General features: G+C 35.7%; 1 protein-coding gene across 1 annotated transcript in view; it reads right to left on the minus strand.

Annotated features, from left to right (window-relative positions):
• Window positions 1–714: 714 nt before the first annotated feature.
• The window catches only part of LOC128221939 (mothers against decapentaplegic homolog 3-like), a 62,265-nt gene continuing 43,501 nt past the window's right edge, over window positions 715–19,478 (minus strand). Inside the window, exons 4-9 of the mRNA XM_052930651.1 lie at window positions 10,914–10,967; window positions 8,885–8,960; window positions 8,385–8,566; window positions 7,873–8,010; window positions 6,422–6,566; window positions 715–6,102 (exon numbers count right to left, since the gene is read on the minus strand). Coding sequence (XP_052786611.1) covers window positions 5,979–6,102; window positions 6,422–6,566; window positions 7,873–8,010; window positions 8,385–8,566; window positions 8,885–8,960; window positions 10,914–10,967 — 719 coding nt within the window. The 3' untranslated portion in view covers window positions 715–5,978. The remainder of the gene's footprint in view (window positions 6,103–6,421; window positions 6,567–7,872; window positions 8,011–8,384; window positions 8,567–8,884; window positions 8,961–10,913; window positions 10,968–19,478) is intronic.

The raw sequence follows: 19,478 nt of genomic DNA on the forward strand, positions 1-19,478 counted from the left end.
TGGATTCAGTTATTCTTTTTGATATTGAATAGTGCGCATCATGCCGCCAAGAGAAAAAAAGGTGGGGAGGGCGCTTCTGCTATTGGGAATACTACTAGTATACCGTACTCCACCTGGCGGTGGCGGATAGTCTGTTGGAGTTTTACCGAAAACACGAACTCCTGTGGAACTCACAGAAGACAAAATACAGGTGACATGCCCGTGACCTCTTCATATGCCCGTGACCTCTTCACATGCCGGTGACCTCTTCACATGCCTGTGACCTAATCACATGCCCGTGACCTCTTCATATGCCTGTGACCTCTTCATATGCCCATGACCTCTTCATTTGCCTGTGACCTCTTCACATGCTGAAGACCTCATTTCATGCCGGTGACCTCTTCACATGCCCGTGACCTCTGCATATGCCTGTGACCTCTTCTCATGCCGGTGACCTCTTAACATGTCTGACCTCATCATATGCCCATGACCTCTTTACATGTCTGACCTCATCACATGCCCGTGACCTCTTTACATGTCTGACCTCATCACATAACCGTGACCTCTTTACATGTCTGACCTCATCATATGCCCGTGACCTCTTTACATATCTACCCTCATCATATGCACATGACCCCTTAACATGTCTGACCTCATCATATGCACATGACCTCTTTACATGTCTGACCTCATCACATGCCCGTGACGGGGGACAATGAAGGTAAACAAAAGAAATTTATAAAGCGACAAATGTATTTATTCAGCACAAACATATGCTAGTATCACATATATACATTATCAAGGTTATAATACAGTAAAAATAACCATCAGAGTTTCGGGTAAATAGGCAATCATAACAAAACTAAACTGAGATTAAATTTCAGATGATACTCAGAAACGCATTATTTCTGATTTTAATTTATAACCATTTCTGTGACCATGAGATTTGTTACACTAAAATACCTGCAAAGTTTTTGAAATAACAAACAACTTCTTCAAAACCAATGTTTTACAGTTGCAGTTTGATAACACTTGAATATTGCTGTCTTTCATAATTTTAGTATTGAAAAGATCATTCGAAACATGTACTAGACTTGTCGGTTAAGAATTAAAGGGAAAACATCATCCCAGTATGGAACACATCAGATATAACAAGTGCACAATGCATCAACTTACTTAAAACTGGATCAACATAACATGAAGTGGAAGTATGCAAATTGATATGACGCTTGAATATGGTAACGACCACCCAGGATAATTGCCAACTTTGTATAACAAAAGAATACCTTGAAACCAAGCTAGTGTGCTTGTACATCATGTGACTAGTACATCTTCCCAACAGTTATGGGCATATGTGACTAGTACATCTTCCCAACAGTTATGGGCATATGTGACTAGTACATCTTCCCAACAGTTATGGGCATATGTGACTAGTACATCTTCCCAACAGTTATGGGCATATGTGACTAGTACATCTTCCCAACAGTTATGGGCATATGTGACTAGTACATCTTCCCAACAGTTATGGGCATATGTGACTAGTACATCTTCCCAACAGTTATGGGCATATGTGACTAGTACATCTTTCCAACAGTTATGGGCATATGTGACTAGTACGTCTTCCCAATGGTTTAACAGTTATGGGCATATGTGACTAGTACGTCTTCCCAATGGTTTAACAGTTATGGGCATATGTGACTAGTACATCTTCCCAATGGTTTAACAGTTATGGGCATATGTGACTAGTACGTCTTCCCAATGGTTTAACAGTTATGGGCATATGTGACTAGTACGTCTTCCCAATGGTTTAACAGTTATGGGCATATGTGAGCTGTTACTAGTACATCTTCCCAATGGTTTAACAGTTTTGGGCATATGTGAGCTGTTTCTAGTACATCTTCCCAATGGTTTAACAGTTATGGGCATATGTGAGCTGTTACTAGTACATCTTCCCAATGGTTTAACAGTTTTGGGCATATGTGAGCTGTTACTAGTACATCTTCCCAATGGTTTAACAGTTATGGGCATATGTGAGCTGTTACTAGTACATCTTCCCAATGGTTTAACAGTTATGGGCATATGTGAGCTGTTTCTAGTACATCTTCCAAATGGTTTAACAGTTATGGGCATATGTGAGCTGTTACTAGTACATCTTCCCAATGGTTTAACAGTTATGGGCATATGTGAGCTGTTACTAGTACATCTTCCCAATGGTTTAACAGTTATGGGCATATGTGAGCTGTTACTAGTACATCTTCCCAATGGTTTAACAGTTATGGGCATATGTGAGCTGTTTCTAGTACATCTTCCCAATGGTTTAACAGTTTTGGGCATATGTGAGCTGTTTCTAGTACATCTTCCCAATGGTTTAACAGTTTTGGGCATATGTGAGCTTGATTGGTGGTTACCAAGCCAGGCACTCAAGTTTCCCCCAACAACACAGCATCAATATAATTTTCTTCACAATCATGTAAATTAAAGAGTTTAAACAGTTATGAATATTTATATCAGGGTGGTTCGTTGTCAAGTCAATTTAACTGATACTAAGAAGGAGGCCCGTGCACTTGTCATATGGTTGCACTGGTATCTGGGTTCTTGAGTGAATCAAGGTTAAACTCTGCAAATACTGTAACTTGTTTCGATATGGCCGAGTCCTTTTTGGCTAATTTTCACACCAAAAACACATGGGCTTTGACAATATATCCTTACTCTAAACTAGGAAGTTCAAATTCCTTAACACAATTATTATTTAAAATGTCCATATAAACTTTATAAATTGTGCAAACTGGTCACTTCTGATATTATTGTTTTATGCTAGACTTAAGTTAATATAAAATATGCAAACAATCGGAGTGAAATGTATATGAGAATTGTTATTATGAAACAATAATGTTTGAGTGATCACATATGGACATATAAAGCAATCATTTCATGATTGTGAACAAATACTTGGGCCTACATTTCACATGCTCCACACAGCCTCATTGCAACACTAGGGCTATGAAATGTATACATATGTTGTTCCAATATTCATAGATAATAATACAGAAGTAATACTGATACATTACAAAACACAAAGTCAAAGTTTGTCTCCATGACAAAAGCTCAAGTTGTTTCACCAAGTTAAATGCCTCTATCCAGTTCATTTAGGAACACACTCACATATTTTATGTGTAGAATAAAAAGCAACTGGCAGATTCTCAGAAAATTTAACAGAATCTTATTAAGCCAAAGCTGAAATAATTTAATTTTTAGTAGCGTTTTGAACACTTTTCAACAAAATAAAGCATTTTCAGTCCATTTTTTTATCAATAGATCTCTGATATGAAGTTTTGATCATGTTTTATCTTTAACAAGTATTTTATCCACAATTTACAGAAATGTTACTGCTTTCCATGTCTTTTTCTATTGGAGTTCATTTGTGTATAATTTGGTGAGTACATAGTTTATGAATTCCAAAATGACAGGTACAAGTACACTTGCTTAATGTTTTCATACATCGATCCTAATATGAAAATAGTACATGTTAAAATCTTTTTTTTTTCAACCATTGTAACATTTCTTTGAGACAGATAAAGGCATATTCAATACGAATGTTTTCAACAGCTAATAATACAAACTATTTCTTCCCAAATGTCAACAAAGAAACATGTAAAATGTAGGCCCAATTAGAAATAACATAACGAGAAACGTAACATCCTTTCAGTAACATATTACATATTTACTGCCGTTCCTTCTAAACTCTAATTATACTTCATATGCAAAATAAACAAATAACTGAACTTTGATAATCTAAATAAAACTATAGTAAAACTAAAAACCATCAGGAACAATGGTTGAACATGTAAACACATATGAAAGAACTCAATATACTGGTATAATCATTAGGCAAAAATAAAATGTTCATTTCCTATTTTACTGGTAAAAAAGCAGGGAAGGAGGGTCAGGATTGTTATTTTAGATTCCACGGGTTATGATGATGTTCAATTTCAGAGTTAGGACTATCTCCAATTTGTATTGTTCAAAGAAAACTAAATACTATTTAAAAACAATTCATTTACGTGTCAACACCAAAAATATATTCTAAAGAATAAAAAAATAATGTTTTTTTTTTTTATTATCTGGCATCAATAAAAAAATATGCATGGTTGCAAACAATGAGGGAAGGTGAGGGAATGGAATACAAACATTATTTTGGTTATCTCTTGCTGATGTGTTACGGGCCATGGTCAAAAACTAGAAAAAAAAAAAGTTAATAACTCCCCATATCAAAATTGATGCTAATGAAAAAACTTTTTCTTTTCCCTCATACATTTATTTATTTAGTTATAAATGTTCTTAAAAAATCACATTTTAATGGGGGAAAATCATTAAACTAGGGGGTTGTAAAATAGAGTTTTCAATCCATCATAAATGGTGACTTCAAAATGCTCATTAATATACATGTAGCATTTCCATTTCAACAATACTAGCACTAAACTTGTCGTAAAAATATAATTCATCAAAAATGGTATCAGTGTATCCTATACTTTAAACGCAGTTTTAAAAGTATATATTTCAGCAAAAGACACGGTTCTACACGAGGTACTGAGTCCAATTCAATACATCAATAAAGAGATAACAAATGTTGTGTAGCAGTGGTTTGACACATGCAGTACATGATCATTCCTGGCATGGTAACACTACCGTAAGAGCTGATATTCATAAAACAAGTTCAGTAATAATTAGTTTAGAAGCCATGTAGGCTTCAACAGTATTAAAAATAGCCAGTACATGTAGCTAAAAAACTCATTTTCATCTTTTCATTATCTCAAATTGACAGATGTTCTGCTTCAATTGAAATAGTGGCCTACACTTTCCTAGCGCCAACATAGTTATGTAAACTTGAGTTGTCAGAGTCGTGATGGATCCCCTCAGATGCCCCCTGACACAGAAATGTGGCGTTGTGGAGTTAAGAAGTGAAGCAGTGAAACATTTGCAGGTGCACATAAAGTCTATGATGACCAAAATTACTATGATGCTTCACGAGTATAGATGCAATAATGGTATGATGGGATCTACATGCCACGCAAGATTCATCATACCATTTTTAACTAATTACAGTGCCAGAATTCTTGCTAGATATATTTCCCAACAATGGCAGGTGCACAATCGCCCATGCTAATCTATGATATTTTTTACTGAGTTTAGGGCCATGTCTTTTTTTGCCCAAGTCGTATGTGACAAAAAGTTCAGTTGCACATCAGCCCAAACTAACATACCTGTAAAGTTAAATCATGAGTGTAGGAGCATTACTGTTGGAGTTTCATGAAACAATATTTTGGGACCTTATGTGACAATGCAACTCCTATTTAGCTGTCTTGGAGTATTATCCTCATTTCATTTTCCCTTCAAACATCTAAAGGGATTGAACCAAAACAAAGTTCTTATCTCCTTTCAACTCCCTACACATTTCCTGTTGTTAAACAGTTTGTGTAATAACAGGAGCTGAATATACATTGACATTGAGTTGAACTGAACGTGCTGTATGAATACCAGCCTTAAATGCCAACAATTAGTCTGTCTTCACACTAGATAAGATTTGCCACTGGACCTAAAACTGGATCGTGACTGTCACAGGCTACAACCCAGGGTTTCAAATGTAGACAACAGTTTCCAGTGGAGGTGTTTTTCACATGACCAGTACACCAGTACACCAGTACACCAGTACACCAGTACACCAGTACACCATTTGGTGTACTACTCAAGGGAAGTAGAGTTTTCACAAGAAGTCGATCAAATACAGTGAGGAGAATCTGACCAGTCCAGGATACCACTTGGTTAGCTTTGTAACTCAAGTTTTAACAATAAGTTTATCAAATACGATGGGCAGAATCCCACCAACCCGGCTTCACACTTGATTAAGTCTGTAACTCAAGTTTTCACCAGAAGTCAATCAAATAATGTACAGTGGGTTTTCCCACAGACCCGGTTAACCACTTTTATCATGTTTATAATAGTTATGACATGCTAGAGCATGGCAACCCTGGAGAGCCCATCTGTGTAAGTACTCGATCCAGCCACTGTAGAGGGCCGTTCAGGTGAATTTCTATCCAACACGGAGTACTTGTGACTGTCTGACGCCTGAAAGACACAAAAGCGGGGATTTTGTATTGATCTACGCGCACATCATCTAATCACCAGTTCTGCTTTTAATGGATGCTTTGAAAATTACTTGTCAGTTGTAAACGTCAATCAACAGGCATAACTGGACAATTAAAGCCAGCATTATAACCTTGTTAAACATGCCATCATTGTCACTTATTAACATGTGTACAAAGATTCATGTGAATACCTTCAACAGTTTGAGGGGTTTACAGTTTCACATGACAATGACATTATTGACCCTTCCAATTTACAGTTTCTCAACAAACAACCATCCCGAAGATGGGAGACCACCAACCTATACTCGGCTCCCCACCCCTTGACGAAGCTCATGCGTATGGTACACATCCTGGTCAGCTGGTACACAGACTCGAAGCCCTGGTTAACTGACTGGGCAAGAAGGGCTGCAAACTCCTGGTTGTTGAAGATCTTCAAGTTACAGCCTACAAACCAAACATGGAGAAACAATTATTTAAGTGTTTGATAAGAATAACAGATTTAATGATTTACTAAAGTCTAATTCCCTAATTCATGCTTCAAATGTCATTTTGTCAAAGATAAAGAGTTCGCCACTTGTGAAAATATTTTTTTTCTATGATCACAAGTGAAATTAAATACTATCTTACACTGATATAAACAAATTTTCTGTGTCTTTTATGCTTATTTTCGGAGTTTTATTAGTTTTTGAATTAATTTCTTAATTAGCCACTTTTCTGAAAAGGGTGTCATTTATGCCGCTACTTGTAGGGCGCCCCACACGCAAAATTATAGCTGTCAACTTTTCTATTTCCGGTTTGTTGAGAAAAATTTCTCAGCTTTTCATTCCTATAATTTATTGTTCGCTCATTTTTTAGTGCAAAGCTTTTATGAACAGTAATAATGACGTTTTATAAGTGCACATATGTTAAAAAAAACAACGAAAACACTTTTATTTTAAGTGGGGCATGAATACGTAGCTAAATAACAAAATTACTTCGCCACAATTTAATGAATGAAAATTTGGAAGGTCAAATGTGTAAGCAAAACAAATGAGGATAATCACTGGATTTTAAACATTTTTCTTAGTTTAAGTCTGCACATGTTTCATGATACATTATCTGCAGCTATGAAAACAGGTTTGTTCTCCAGGTAAAGAGTGAATGCCACCCTAGTTTGTTGACAAGTTTTGATGTGTGGGTAGGGTAAAAAATATCAGATTATCTGTAAATTGTTGTGTGAATTTTCCAGGAAGCTCGTTTTACATATTACAATGGCAGAGTTCAAAATACACTCAACCAATGATATAAAATTCTATTTATGTTTGAACAGTTGTTTTAGTCTGTAATTTGTTTGGTATGAAAGCAAATGTTCGAACATTCAGCTTCGAGATCAAGAAAACGTTTGAAAAACGGGATAACCGGTAATAAACAGTAAGTTGTTTATATTACAAATATATATTCATTTTAATTAATAAAACATGTCTTTAAATTTTAAACATGTTTTGCCAACATTTACTGGTTCAAGGTGAAGTGTTCAGTTTTGATCAAGGGGAAGTTACTACAAAGGAATTTAAAAGTAGTTCTGAAAGCTAAAAAAAATTCACTCCTTATTTTGCAGTGAAAATATCAAATTGATATTTTCACTGTTGTTATTTCACTGTTTAAACCCCATATTTCATCGAAAATAATGAAAGAAATATATTTAAAACTTCCAAACACCTCGAGAAAAATACTTTGTTCCATGCACTATTAATACTAACAATGAGAGTACCTGGGGGTATTTTGCACACTGTTGCAGGATGCCAGCCATATCGCTGGTTACAGTTGGGGCTCTGTACAAACACTGCACTCTCGCTAAGACATTCCGCGAACACCTCACCTCCGATGTAGTACAGACGAACACCTTTACCTGCAATGTGTATATACATGATCATATATACAAACACTTGGACACAAATTCACATCATGAACACCAATATTACATAGACTGGCGCAAAAAACATATAACTATACAAACAACATATAATTTCAAAGAAAGTTTTCATCAACAAACTGTTAGGACATTTACAGGCACACCTAGACCAATGTAGTCAAGACATACTCTTGCCTAAATTAAAGACTTAAAGGCAATATACAAATAATCATGAAAGACTAAAGTTTACCATACTTGTACAAAATATTGACGACCCCTGAGATGCACTGCCAGTGTATGAATTATCATGCAATGTCTTTGGTAAGACTTATTTATAATACTGAACATTTCTTTACATGAATCATATTTACCAATATGTCTCCGCGTCATTTCGACCTGTTGTGTTCTGTTAATATTTGACAGCAAGCCGAGACAGAAGCGTTCGCTGTTTGAGGGGTCAGTAAACCCATCCACTGTCAGCGAGGGTTGGGAGGCGTGAAATGTTTCTCCTACTCGTGTGTTCAGCTCATAGTATGCTATAGAGCACCAATACCTGCGGAAATAGAATATGATCTTCCATTTGTATGGCTTAAAGTGGTGGCACCTTGAAATGACCTCGCCCTGGATGTTGATTTAATGACCCAAACGTCATTGTCAATGTGTTTTTGAAGGACCGTTCAATTCCTCCATCTGATAAAATTAATGACACACAAAAAATTGGAAACACAATAGGGTAATTAATACTAGGTTTTCATCTGGAAGGATGATTTCTACTTGATTGGATTTATTTGCAAGTTGAGATTTCATGAAGCATTACCAGACATCAGACTTACAGACATCTAATATTGACCAAATCAAATAGTAGGCTTACGTGGGTTCTTTGTACGTGACAGGCTGGGCGTCCATTTGATTCTGATTGGAGGGGCTGGGGGACATGTCCATATCACCTGAAACAGTTGTATGATGGAAAAAATTAGTAAATGCAAAATCAACAAGAGGGCCCTGAAGGCCCTGTATCGCTCACCTGATCCAATTCAATTACCTTGCTGTAATAAGTACTTTCTGACCAGGTTCCATATAGATAAAGTAGAAAATATGGCCTCAACAGTGTTTTAACAATGTTTTCTAGAATTTGACTCCGTGACCTAGTTTTTGAACTCTGGTTACCCAGTTTCAAACTTGACATAGAATTCATAAACACAAACATTCTGACATAGTTTCATGGTGATCAAAGTGAGAATGTAACCTCTACAGTGTTTTCATGTTTTTCTATGATTTGACCTAGTGGCCTGGTTTTTGACCTCTGATTACCCAGTCTCAAACTCTCTTAAAGATCATCAAGAATAACATTCTGATCAAGTTCCATGAACATATGGTCATAAATGTGGCCTCTAGAGTGTTAACATGCTTTTCCTATTATTTGACCTGGTGACCTAGTTTTTGACCGAACATGACCCACATTCGAACTTGGCCTAGAACTAATCAAGACCTAATGACCTAGTTTTTGACCACACATGACTTGGATTTAAACTTGACTTAGAGATTATTAATATAAACATTCTGATAAATTTTCATGAAGATACAGTTATAAATGTGACATCTAGAGTGTTAACAAGCTTTTCCTTAAATTTGACCTGGTGACCTAGTTTTTGACCGCACATGACCAACATTCGAACTTGGCCTAGAACTAATCAATTTAAACATTCTGACTAAGTTTCATGAACATACAGTCATAAATGTGACATTTAGAGTGCTAACAAGCTTTTCCTATGATTTGACCTAATGACCTAGTTTTTGACCACACATGACCCATATTTAAACTAGACTTACAGATTATTAATATAAACATTCTGACCAACTTTCGTGAATATACAGTCATAAATGTGACCTCTAGAGTGTTAACAAGCTTTTCCTTCAATTTAAACTGGTGACCTAGTTTTTGACCGCACATGATCCCCATTCGAACTTGACCTAGAGATTATTAATATTAACATTCTGACTAATTTCATAAACATTCAGTCATAAATAAGACCTCTAGAGTGCTAACAAGCTTTTGCTATGATTTGACCTGGTGACCTAGTTTTTGACCGCACATGACCCAGATTTAAACTTGACTTAAAGATTATTTTTATAAACTTTCTGACGAACTTTCATGAAGATACAGTCATAAATATGACCTCTATGGTGTTAACAAGCTTTTCCTTCAATTTGACCTGGTGACCTAGTTTTTGACCGCACTTGACCCAGATTCGAACTTGACCTGGAGATTATGAATATTAACATTCTGACCAAGTTTCCTGAAGATACAGTCATAAATGTGACCTCTACAGTGTTAACAAGCTTTTCCTTTAATTTGACCTGGTGACCTAGTTTTTAACCCCAGATAACCCAATATCAAACTTGTCCAAAATTTTATTGATGGTAACATTCTGACCAAGTTTCAATAAGATTGTGCCAATATTGTGACCTCTAGAGTGTTAACAGTCAAGTTGTTGACGACGGATGACTGACGAGGACGACGTACACAGGGCGATCACAATAGCTCACCTTGAACACTTCGTGCTCAGGTGAGCTAAAAACAAAGCCCCAGAAATTGCAAGAAAAGACAAATGCCATACTAAACACTTAATTTAAAACAATATTTGTCATTTTATAGCAATCATTTTAATAAACATGCATCGCAATGCACTATGTAAAACTGTTTTAGAAGTTACTCTGTCTGGTTAGAAACCTTGACGACTGTTTCTGTTTTGACACTTCCTGTAACTGGTTGTACAGTTCACCAAGTAAAATGCAATTGTCACATTGCTTTCGATTTGAAATTGAGACATATTTTGACTAAAGATTGTAATAAAAAGTATAAATAATGATTCAATATACTCAAAAGAAAAACCTCTCACCTTGATTGTCTGTATTGTCTCCATCCTCGCTTATGTAGCCAGGTGGGGGCGTGTCTGAAATAATATCACAGGAGGGTCAGGTTCAAGTCTTCATGTCTGTTTCATATAGGGCAACAATGGGGAATGTTATTTGAACTCAAGCTGTAAACTACCTATCAATTTTGCGTTATGGGATTTTTTTATATAGATTCACACATACACGTCTACGTGGTCAGTAGCCTTATTGCAATTCTAAAGACATATACCATATTATAAAATCTTGTTGATGCATCTGTATCCAAAATGTACTTGAACAAATTGTCCACACTAATGGGAACCCCTTTGAACAGAGTTATTATTTAAGTGATGATGTCATGACAATTAAGAGCATATACATTCATTGAAGTTGCTAAGACAATGAGAGAAATGGTTAAGTATCTGTCTAACAGTAAGAACGCAAACAAGGTGGAGCAAAACAAACAAAAACAATAGCCAACAACCATGCTCTTCTGTTGTCAGAGCTACAGATAACGTTTTACTTAAAGTATATTGTACAGCCATATGTACTGGTGTAAAGTGATAGAAGTGTATGCCTTGATTTCATTCAATAACGTGTAATGGCGATTGTCAAATTTTTTCGTCATATTTAGATGCACACATACATGTATTGTACGTACAAGAAAGGTTTGATCCTAAATACTGGACTATATCAAACTTCCATTTCTTTGCATTATAAAACACAACGCTCTTTAAGGTTAATAACTGTGAAGGATTGAAGTGATTCTTCAACAGTCTAGCAGTATCTTTGATTTGCTCAAAAGCATTGTTGCCGAGACAGTCATAAAATCATTGTAGTAACAGTGCCCCTTATAAAAATTGTGTTTTTGCAACAATACAAACAGATTTTGATTTTATATTGAACTTGGCACATGCTAAAGCATATTTTAGCCAATTACAGCCCTTCTCTGTAGTTCTGTGATGTTGTTTTTTTTTCAGAAAAAGGGCAATAACAAGTGTTGTGGGCCGTTCTTTACCTGTGCATATTGTCTCAAGGGATTGTGTTATGACCAAGGCTGAAGAGTTTGCATAAATACTTAACAAGAAACTCTGCAATGCAAAGAACTCACGTTTTTAATGATTGATCGAGGAACTTCAGCCTGCATCGTGAGATTAAGTTTCAGCTGCTTTTCTAATTTTAGTAACAGTGACCTTGACCATGTCCCTAGGGACCCCAATTGCAATCAAATGAAAGGTCTCCATAAACTCTTTCTACATAGCAAGTAAATTCACAATATGTCAACCATCTAAAGTTAATCAGTTTCAAGCATTTTTAGTGACAGTGACCTTGATATTGACCCCAAATCAATTCCCATTAAGACTCATAAAAATTATTTACACTCACATGGGCGTACATCCTGTATATCAAGTTTGGTCGCAATATGTCAACCCTTACTAAGTAAAAGTTTGTCATTACCAACTGTTTTCTATTTTTAGTAACAGTGACCGTGACCCTAGAGGTCTGAACTGCAATCCCATGAAACTGCTCCATAAACTCTTCCTATAAACCAAGTTTAGTTGCAATAAGTCAACCCTAACAAAATATATTCAGTTCCACCAGTTTTTTCATTTTTAGTAACAGTGACCTTGACCTTGAATTTAGGAGCCCTAATTGCAATCCCATGAAAGATCTCCATTAACTATTCCTATATACTAAGTTTGGTCGCAATATGTCAACCCTAACTAATGTTATTCAGTACAAAATGTTTTTCTATTTTTAGTAACAGTGACTTTGACCCTATTGGGGCCACAATTGCAATCCAATGAAAGGTCTCTATAACTTCTCCTTTTTACCAGATTTGGTCACAAAACGTCAACCCAAACATAAATTATTCAGTACCATTGTTTTTCTATTTTATTAACAGTGACCTTGACCCTAAGGACCCTAATTGCAATCCAATTAACGATCTCTATATAGCTATACCAAGTTTGGTCACAATATGTCAACCCTAAGATGTACCATTGTTTCTATTTTGAGTAACACTCACAGTGACCTCAGACTTCATGCTAATGTTTAATCTTATAACCCGATAAGGGGTGCATGAACTATTACTAAACCAAACTGTAATAGCTACTAGGGCGCAATTATGAGGGTGATTCCAATAGCCGTTTTATTCTTCCAATAGTTGCGCTTAAGACATCCATCAATTAACATCAGAATGTCAACCGATAATCTCCATATTATAATAACTATATGAAATAATAACATAACATGAATTCCAATCAATTCTTTGCCTACAAGGATTGTTCCCAAGTGAATTCTGTGACATTTACCACATCTATGGCAGTCTTCCAAGAGTACAGACATCAATCACACCCTATATTTAGAGTTATCCTACTTTTTTCAGTAATCTAAGAAAAGTGCCTTATCATGCTATTGGCTGATTTAATGTAAGTGGTTCAATTTAGCAGGGCAACATAGCACACGATTTGAAGTCCAGAAAATGTCTATAAAGCCCCCATCTGTCACTCAAATTCTTAAGCTTTCCCTTAATTGGAATCCAGAAAAGTTCCAAACAGGCCTAAGATTAAAGTAAGAGCTTTATAATTTTGTCATTCTATAGTTTCAAAATAAAGTACAACCTTGTACAGAGTTATCCCATATAATCAATCTATGATCATCAACCTTGTATGGGGTTTTCCTATATAATCAATCTATGATCATCAACCATATATCAGTTTTCCCATATAATCAATCTATGATCATCAACCTTGTATGGGGTTTTCCCATATAATCAATCTATGATCATCAACCATGTATGGGGTTTTCCTATATAATCAATCTATGATCATCAACCTTGTATGGGGTTTTCCTATATAATCAATCTATGATCATCAACCATATATCGGTTTTCCCATATAATCAATCTATGATCATCAACCTTGTATGGGGTTTTCCTATATAATCAATCTATGATCATCAACCATGTATCGGTTTTCCCATATAATCAATCTATGATCATCCAACCTTGTATGGGGTTTTCCCATATAATCAATCTATGATCATCAACCTTGTATGGGGTTTTCCCATATAATCAATCTATGATCATCAACCTTGTATGGGGTTATCCCATATCATCCATTATGATCATCAACCTTGTACAGCATTATCCCATATCATCCATTATGATCATCAACCTTGTACAGCATTATCCCTAGGGATGTAACGAGTATCCGAGTAATGGCGAGTCAAAGCAAAATATTCGACACAAATATTCGCCAGTGCCGAGATCGCTGGATCGGGATTCAAGTGCAAAAGTTAATAAACAAGAGGCCCAAAAGGGCCTATGCTCTACTGGCATGGCTTTTGTGGTCATATCAATCCAGAGCATGTATGTATGGGTAAAAGGCAACCGACATATAGTTTATGTTTTGTGTTTGGGTTACCTGAAAACGTAGCACGTTCAACATCTGAGCCCAGAAAGTATTGTAAGCAGATTCGCTGCATGAACTATTTTAATATGTGCAAAGTAAAAGTCATCCGACAAAAAAAAAATGCTTTCAAAACTGTACTCATAGTAAAAATTTCTGTAGTTTTAAAAGTTAAAAAAAGTTGGTCAAAAGGTCAAAGTCAAGGGCATCCTCGGACAACATTGATCAATTTGAACAAACATTCACAATCAGTTGTGCTGAGATGGATGCACGAACACACAAAAAGATTTTCAAACCTTTCCAGATTTATGTTTACCAAACCTGTGAACCCTGGGTGTGGCCAGTAATGACACCAGGTGCATAACTTAAACATTCACAACCAATTTTGTTAAGATGAATGCACAAACTACAGAACTTAAAGCTAAAAAATGGCCTTTGGGCTTTCAACAAGAACATGGCAGAGTAATTCACAAAATCAACTGCAGAAGCAAAAAGCAAATTGTCTCTCAAAATCCTAGTCTTGCAAATTGTCTCCCTTAACTTGAATTTACATGTACATGTAAACTTGGCTAAAAATAGAATTCGCTCATGCAGACCTGGCTAAAAATAGAAAGCATTTCTTTAAAACTTTCATGGCCCATAATCTAGGCATTCATGGGCGGACCTTGCTGGTTTTCGAAAGGAACCGAGCTCTAATGGATATCTAGATACTGTACAAGTTTCATCGAGATACAATCAAAACTGAAGACTGTATCGTGTTCACAAGCAATTGTTTACAGACGCACAACCGCACGGACGCACGGATGCACATACTACGTACACATTACCATCGCATAAGCTCTTCTGGCCTTTGGCCAGTAGAGCTAAAAACAAAACAAAATGAGATAATTCAATTCCAGCAATATTGTGGTTGTTTTTATAAAATATAATGAATTGTTTATCCGAAATACATTACACTGACGCAACCGGAAGTTAATTCCTACAGCGCTAGCATTCAATGCAGTGCGGTGTTCGAATGGAGAATGCTTCTTTCAAGGTTTTAAGGGAATATAATGTTTTAAAATGAATACAAATTTAGAAATAAGAAATAAAAAGTCAAAGGGCATTAAAGAAATTATAAAGAGATGATCAACAATAATAAAATAAAATGCGAAACTTATGTGCAGCTATCGTTTATTTTCGTCTGCAATTCAATGTCAACATGGCATCCCCCTTAACAAAAACATCAAATTCAGCGCTATATAGAAATGACCCAGCATCCTTTTCTTCTAAATTCTGAAAATATTTCGGGTTTGATGTAATGAATGACAAAAAAAATGAAAACTAAATAAAAATGAAGCTTTTGTTATACTTAAATTATTCATTTACTTTCAAAATATGTTTTGCTTTATAACCAAGTAAATCGTAAATCGATTCGTGGATCGCTAGTCAAAGATCGCGATTCGAATCGGATCGCCTTTTGTCCGGCGATATACAGCCCTAATTATCCCATATCATCAATTATGATCATCAACCTTGTATGGGGTTATTTATCCCATAAAATCAATTATGATCATCAACCTTGTACAGAGTTATCCCATATTATCCATAATGATCATCAACCTTGAACAGCATTATCCCATATCATCAATCTTGTACAGCATTATCCCATATAATCAATCTATGATCATCAACCTTGTACAGCATTATCCCATATCATCAATTATGATCATCAACCTTGTACAGGGTTGTCCCATATCATCCATTATGATCATCAACCTTGTACAGGGTTGTCCCATATCATCAATTATGATCATCCAACCTTGTACAGGGTTGTCCCATATCATCAATTATAATCATCAACCTTGTACAGGGTTGTCCCATATCATCCATTATGATCATCAACCTTGTACAGGGTTGTCCCATATCATCAATTAAAATCATCAACCTTGTACAGGGTTGTTCCATATCTTCCATTATGATCATCAACCTTGTACAGGGTTGTCCCATATCATCCATTATGATCATCAACCTATCACAGGGTTGTCCCGTATAGGAAACCCATAATATACTGCATATTGTAGTTTCACCAGTCCTGTTTTGGTATATTTATGTATTTGTAAATTACGGAACCTTAATTACAATGCTCTCATACCTTTAATAATGTGCAAACAGCTGCATGTAAATTTCACTAGGATTTTAACGTTGTGACATGATCAAATCAAGAAAAGTTTTGTGTGTGAAAACCTTCCAAAATTTAAACAATATACATCAAGGTGATATGTAATGAATAGAATTTGTGGTAGCCAGGACATAAAACATGACATTACTTGTACTGAAGTTGTTTGATTTTCACAGTTTTGTAACAATGCTTGATTTATCAGAATTGACAGGACTGACTGAACTTACAGAGAGTATCAATACCACCTCACAGAAAAGAGCAAAATAATATAATATTACCACAACAATTAGAGAATTTCCTAAACTTGTAGCAAACGTGAATGTTGGTGTCAAGAAATAGTTCCAACTCCAATGACGGCCACTGTGCTTTTTTCCTCTTTTGAATTTCAGAAACAAGAATTTTGTGCACTGTATTTGTGTTATGGTTGTATGTGGCTGACTTGATTCATACATCTGAAAGTCCTTAATTCGGTTACAGAGCATATATCACAAACATCCATCTATATCAGTGTGTGTATGCCACGTGATAAATTGCGTCATAAATGCTATGTCGGAAGGCATTTTTTTGCTTGGAAAGAAGGCTTTAAACAAAGATAACTTTCCTATTTACTCACCATTTTAAATGAAATATAGTGCAGTCTACCCCGCTTACGGAGCCCACCTTCGGTCTTTTACCAGAGTTTGATTGAGAGTTTAGTTTCTTAAAACACTTCCGACAAACCTTTTCACAATACGGCTGTCTGACGGAGCACTGTCAAAAGATTATTTTGGAGAATGGTTTGTCGAAGTGTTTGATGAAACTTATTGCCTTATCGACTTTCAGTTATAAAACGAAGACGGGGCTCTTTAAGCGTCATAGACTGCCCTTTGTTTCATTTAAAATGGTGTTGTAAAAGAAAAGTTATCTATGATTTAAGTCTTAATCTTAAGCAAAATGTGGCCTTCTGATGTAGCATATAATGACGTAATTTATCATTTGGTATACACACACTGTATATAGCTCTTACTTTCTTCACTACATACACTAATTTCCCCGAAACAAATGAATATATGGTTAACAAGTGCATTCATCTAGAAGTCTGACTTTCCCAGCCTCCTGTCATTGTTACGGGGATTTGTCTGGATAGGAAATAAGCCATCTACCATTCCATTAAATCTCTCATGGAGAGCAATGTTATGGCGGAGGAATGTAATGGCTGTATTAGGGTTTGAGGGAACTATTGCCATGAACTTCTGGACGATATATAGGCCATTTCCTGCTAAAGTGTGTAGCTCCACCAACCTTCAATGCTTTGCCAGTGATTTTATTCAGGATTAATTGCCGCTTACAGGCTGCTTCTCCTAGCAAATTAGTCCTCATTTTTAAAAAATAACATATTTTCCGCAAAACTTGGTAATATTGTGCCTTATAAAGAGAAAGAAGAAACAGCAGAAAGACTCAATTTTCATAAACGCTTAAAGGATTTACTTTTATAATTCAAGGATCCTGTCTGATTATGTACATGTACATAAGAGATAACTAATAGATGTGTTTTGTAACTTACAGTCTTTCATATGGCACCATCTACAGTTCCCATAATTAGTGCTTATATTCTCTAATTTAGAACTTATTGCAGCTTTTCTTTTCCAAAATTTATGACTTAGAGCGGCCCTAATTTTGCCACAATTGGGACTTATTGTGCTTAATTTCCAATGCGAGACTTATTGTGCTTATTTTCCAATGTGAGACTTATTGTGCTTGTTTTCCAATGTGAGACTTATTGTTCCAATGTGAGACTTATTGTGCTTGTTTTCCAATGTGAGACTTATTGTTCCAATGTGAGACTTATTGTGCTTGTTTTCCAATGTGAGACTTATTGTTCCAATGTGAGACTTATTGTGCTTGTTTTCCAATGTGAGACTTATTGTGCTTGTTTTCCAATGTGAGACTTATTGTGCTTATTTTCCAATGTGAGACTTATTGTGCTTGTTTTCCAATGTGGGACTTATTGTGCTTATTTTCCAATGTGAGACTTATTGTGCTTATTTTCCAATGTGGGACTTATTGTGCTTGTTTTCCCACATTTGGGACTTATTGTGCTTATTTTCCAATGTGGGACTTATTGTGCTTATTTTCCAATGTGGGACTTATTGTGCTTGTTTTCCCACATTTGGGACTTATTGTGCTTATTTTCCAATGTGAGACTTATTGTGCTTGTTTTCCAATGTGAGACTTATTGTGCTTATTTTCCAATGTGAGACTTATTGTGCTTATTTTCCAATGTGAGACTTATTGTGCTTGTTTTCCAATGTGGGACTTATTGTGCTTATTTTCCAATGTGAGACTTATTGTGCTTATTTTCCAATGTGAGACTTATTGTGCTTATTTTCCAATGTGGGACTTATTGTGCTTATTTTCCAATGTGAGACTTATTGTGCTTATTTTCCAATGTGGGACTTATTGTGCTTGTTTTCCCACATTTGGGACTTATTGTGCTTATTTTCCAATGTGGGACTTATTGTGCTTATTTTCCAATGTGGGACTTATTGTGCTTGTTTTCCCACATTTGGGACTTATTGTGCTTATTTTCCAATGTGAGACTTATTGTGCTTATTTTCCAATGTGGGACTTATTGTGCTTGTTTTCCCACATTTGAGACTTATTGTGCTTATTTTCCAATGTGGGACTTATTGTGCTTATTTTCCAATGTGGGACTTATTGTGCTTATTTTCCAATGTGAGACTTATTGTGCTTATTTTCCAATGTGAGACGTATTTTGCTTGTTTTCCCACATTTGGGACTTATTGTGCTTATTTTTCAATGTGGGACTTATTGTGCTTGTTTTCCCACATTTGGGACTTATTGTGCTTATTTTCCAATGTGAGACGTATTTTGCTTGTTTTCCCACATTTGGGACTTATTGTGCTATTTTCCAATGTGGGACGTATTGTGCTTGTTTTCCCACATTTGAGACTTATTGTGCTTATTTTCCAATGTGGGACTTATTGTGCTTATTT

Source organism: Mya arenaria, chromosome 16 (genome assembly GCF_026914265.1).
Source record: "Mya arenaria isolate MELC-2E11 chromosome 16, ASM2691426v1".
Taxonomy (NCBI): Eukaryota; Metazoa; Mollusca; class Bivalvia; order Myida; family Myidae; genus Mya; species Mya arenaria.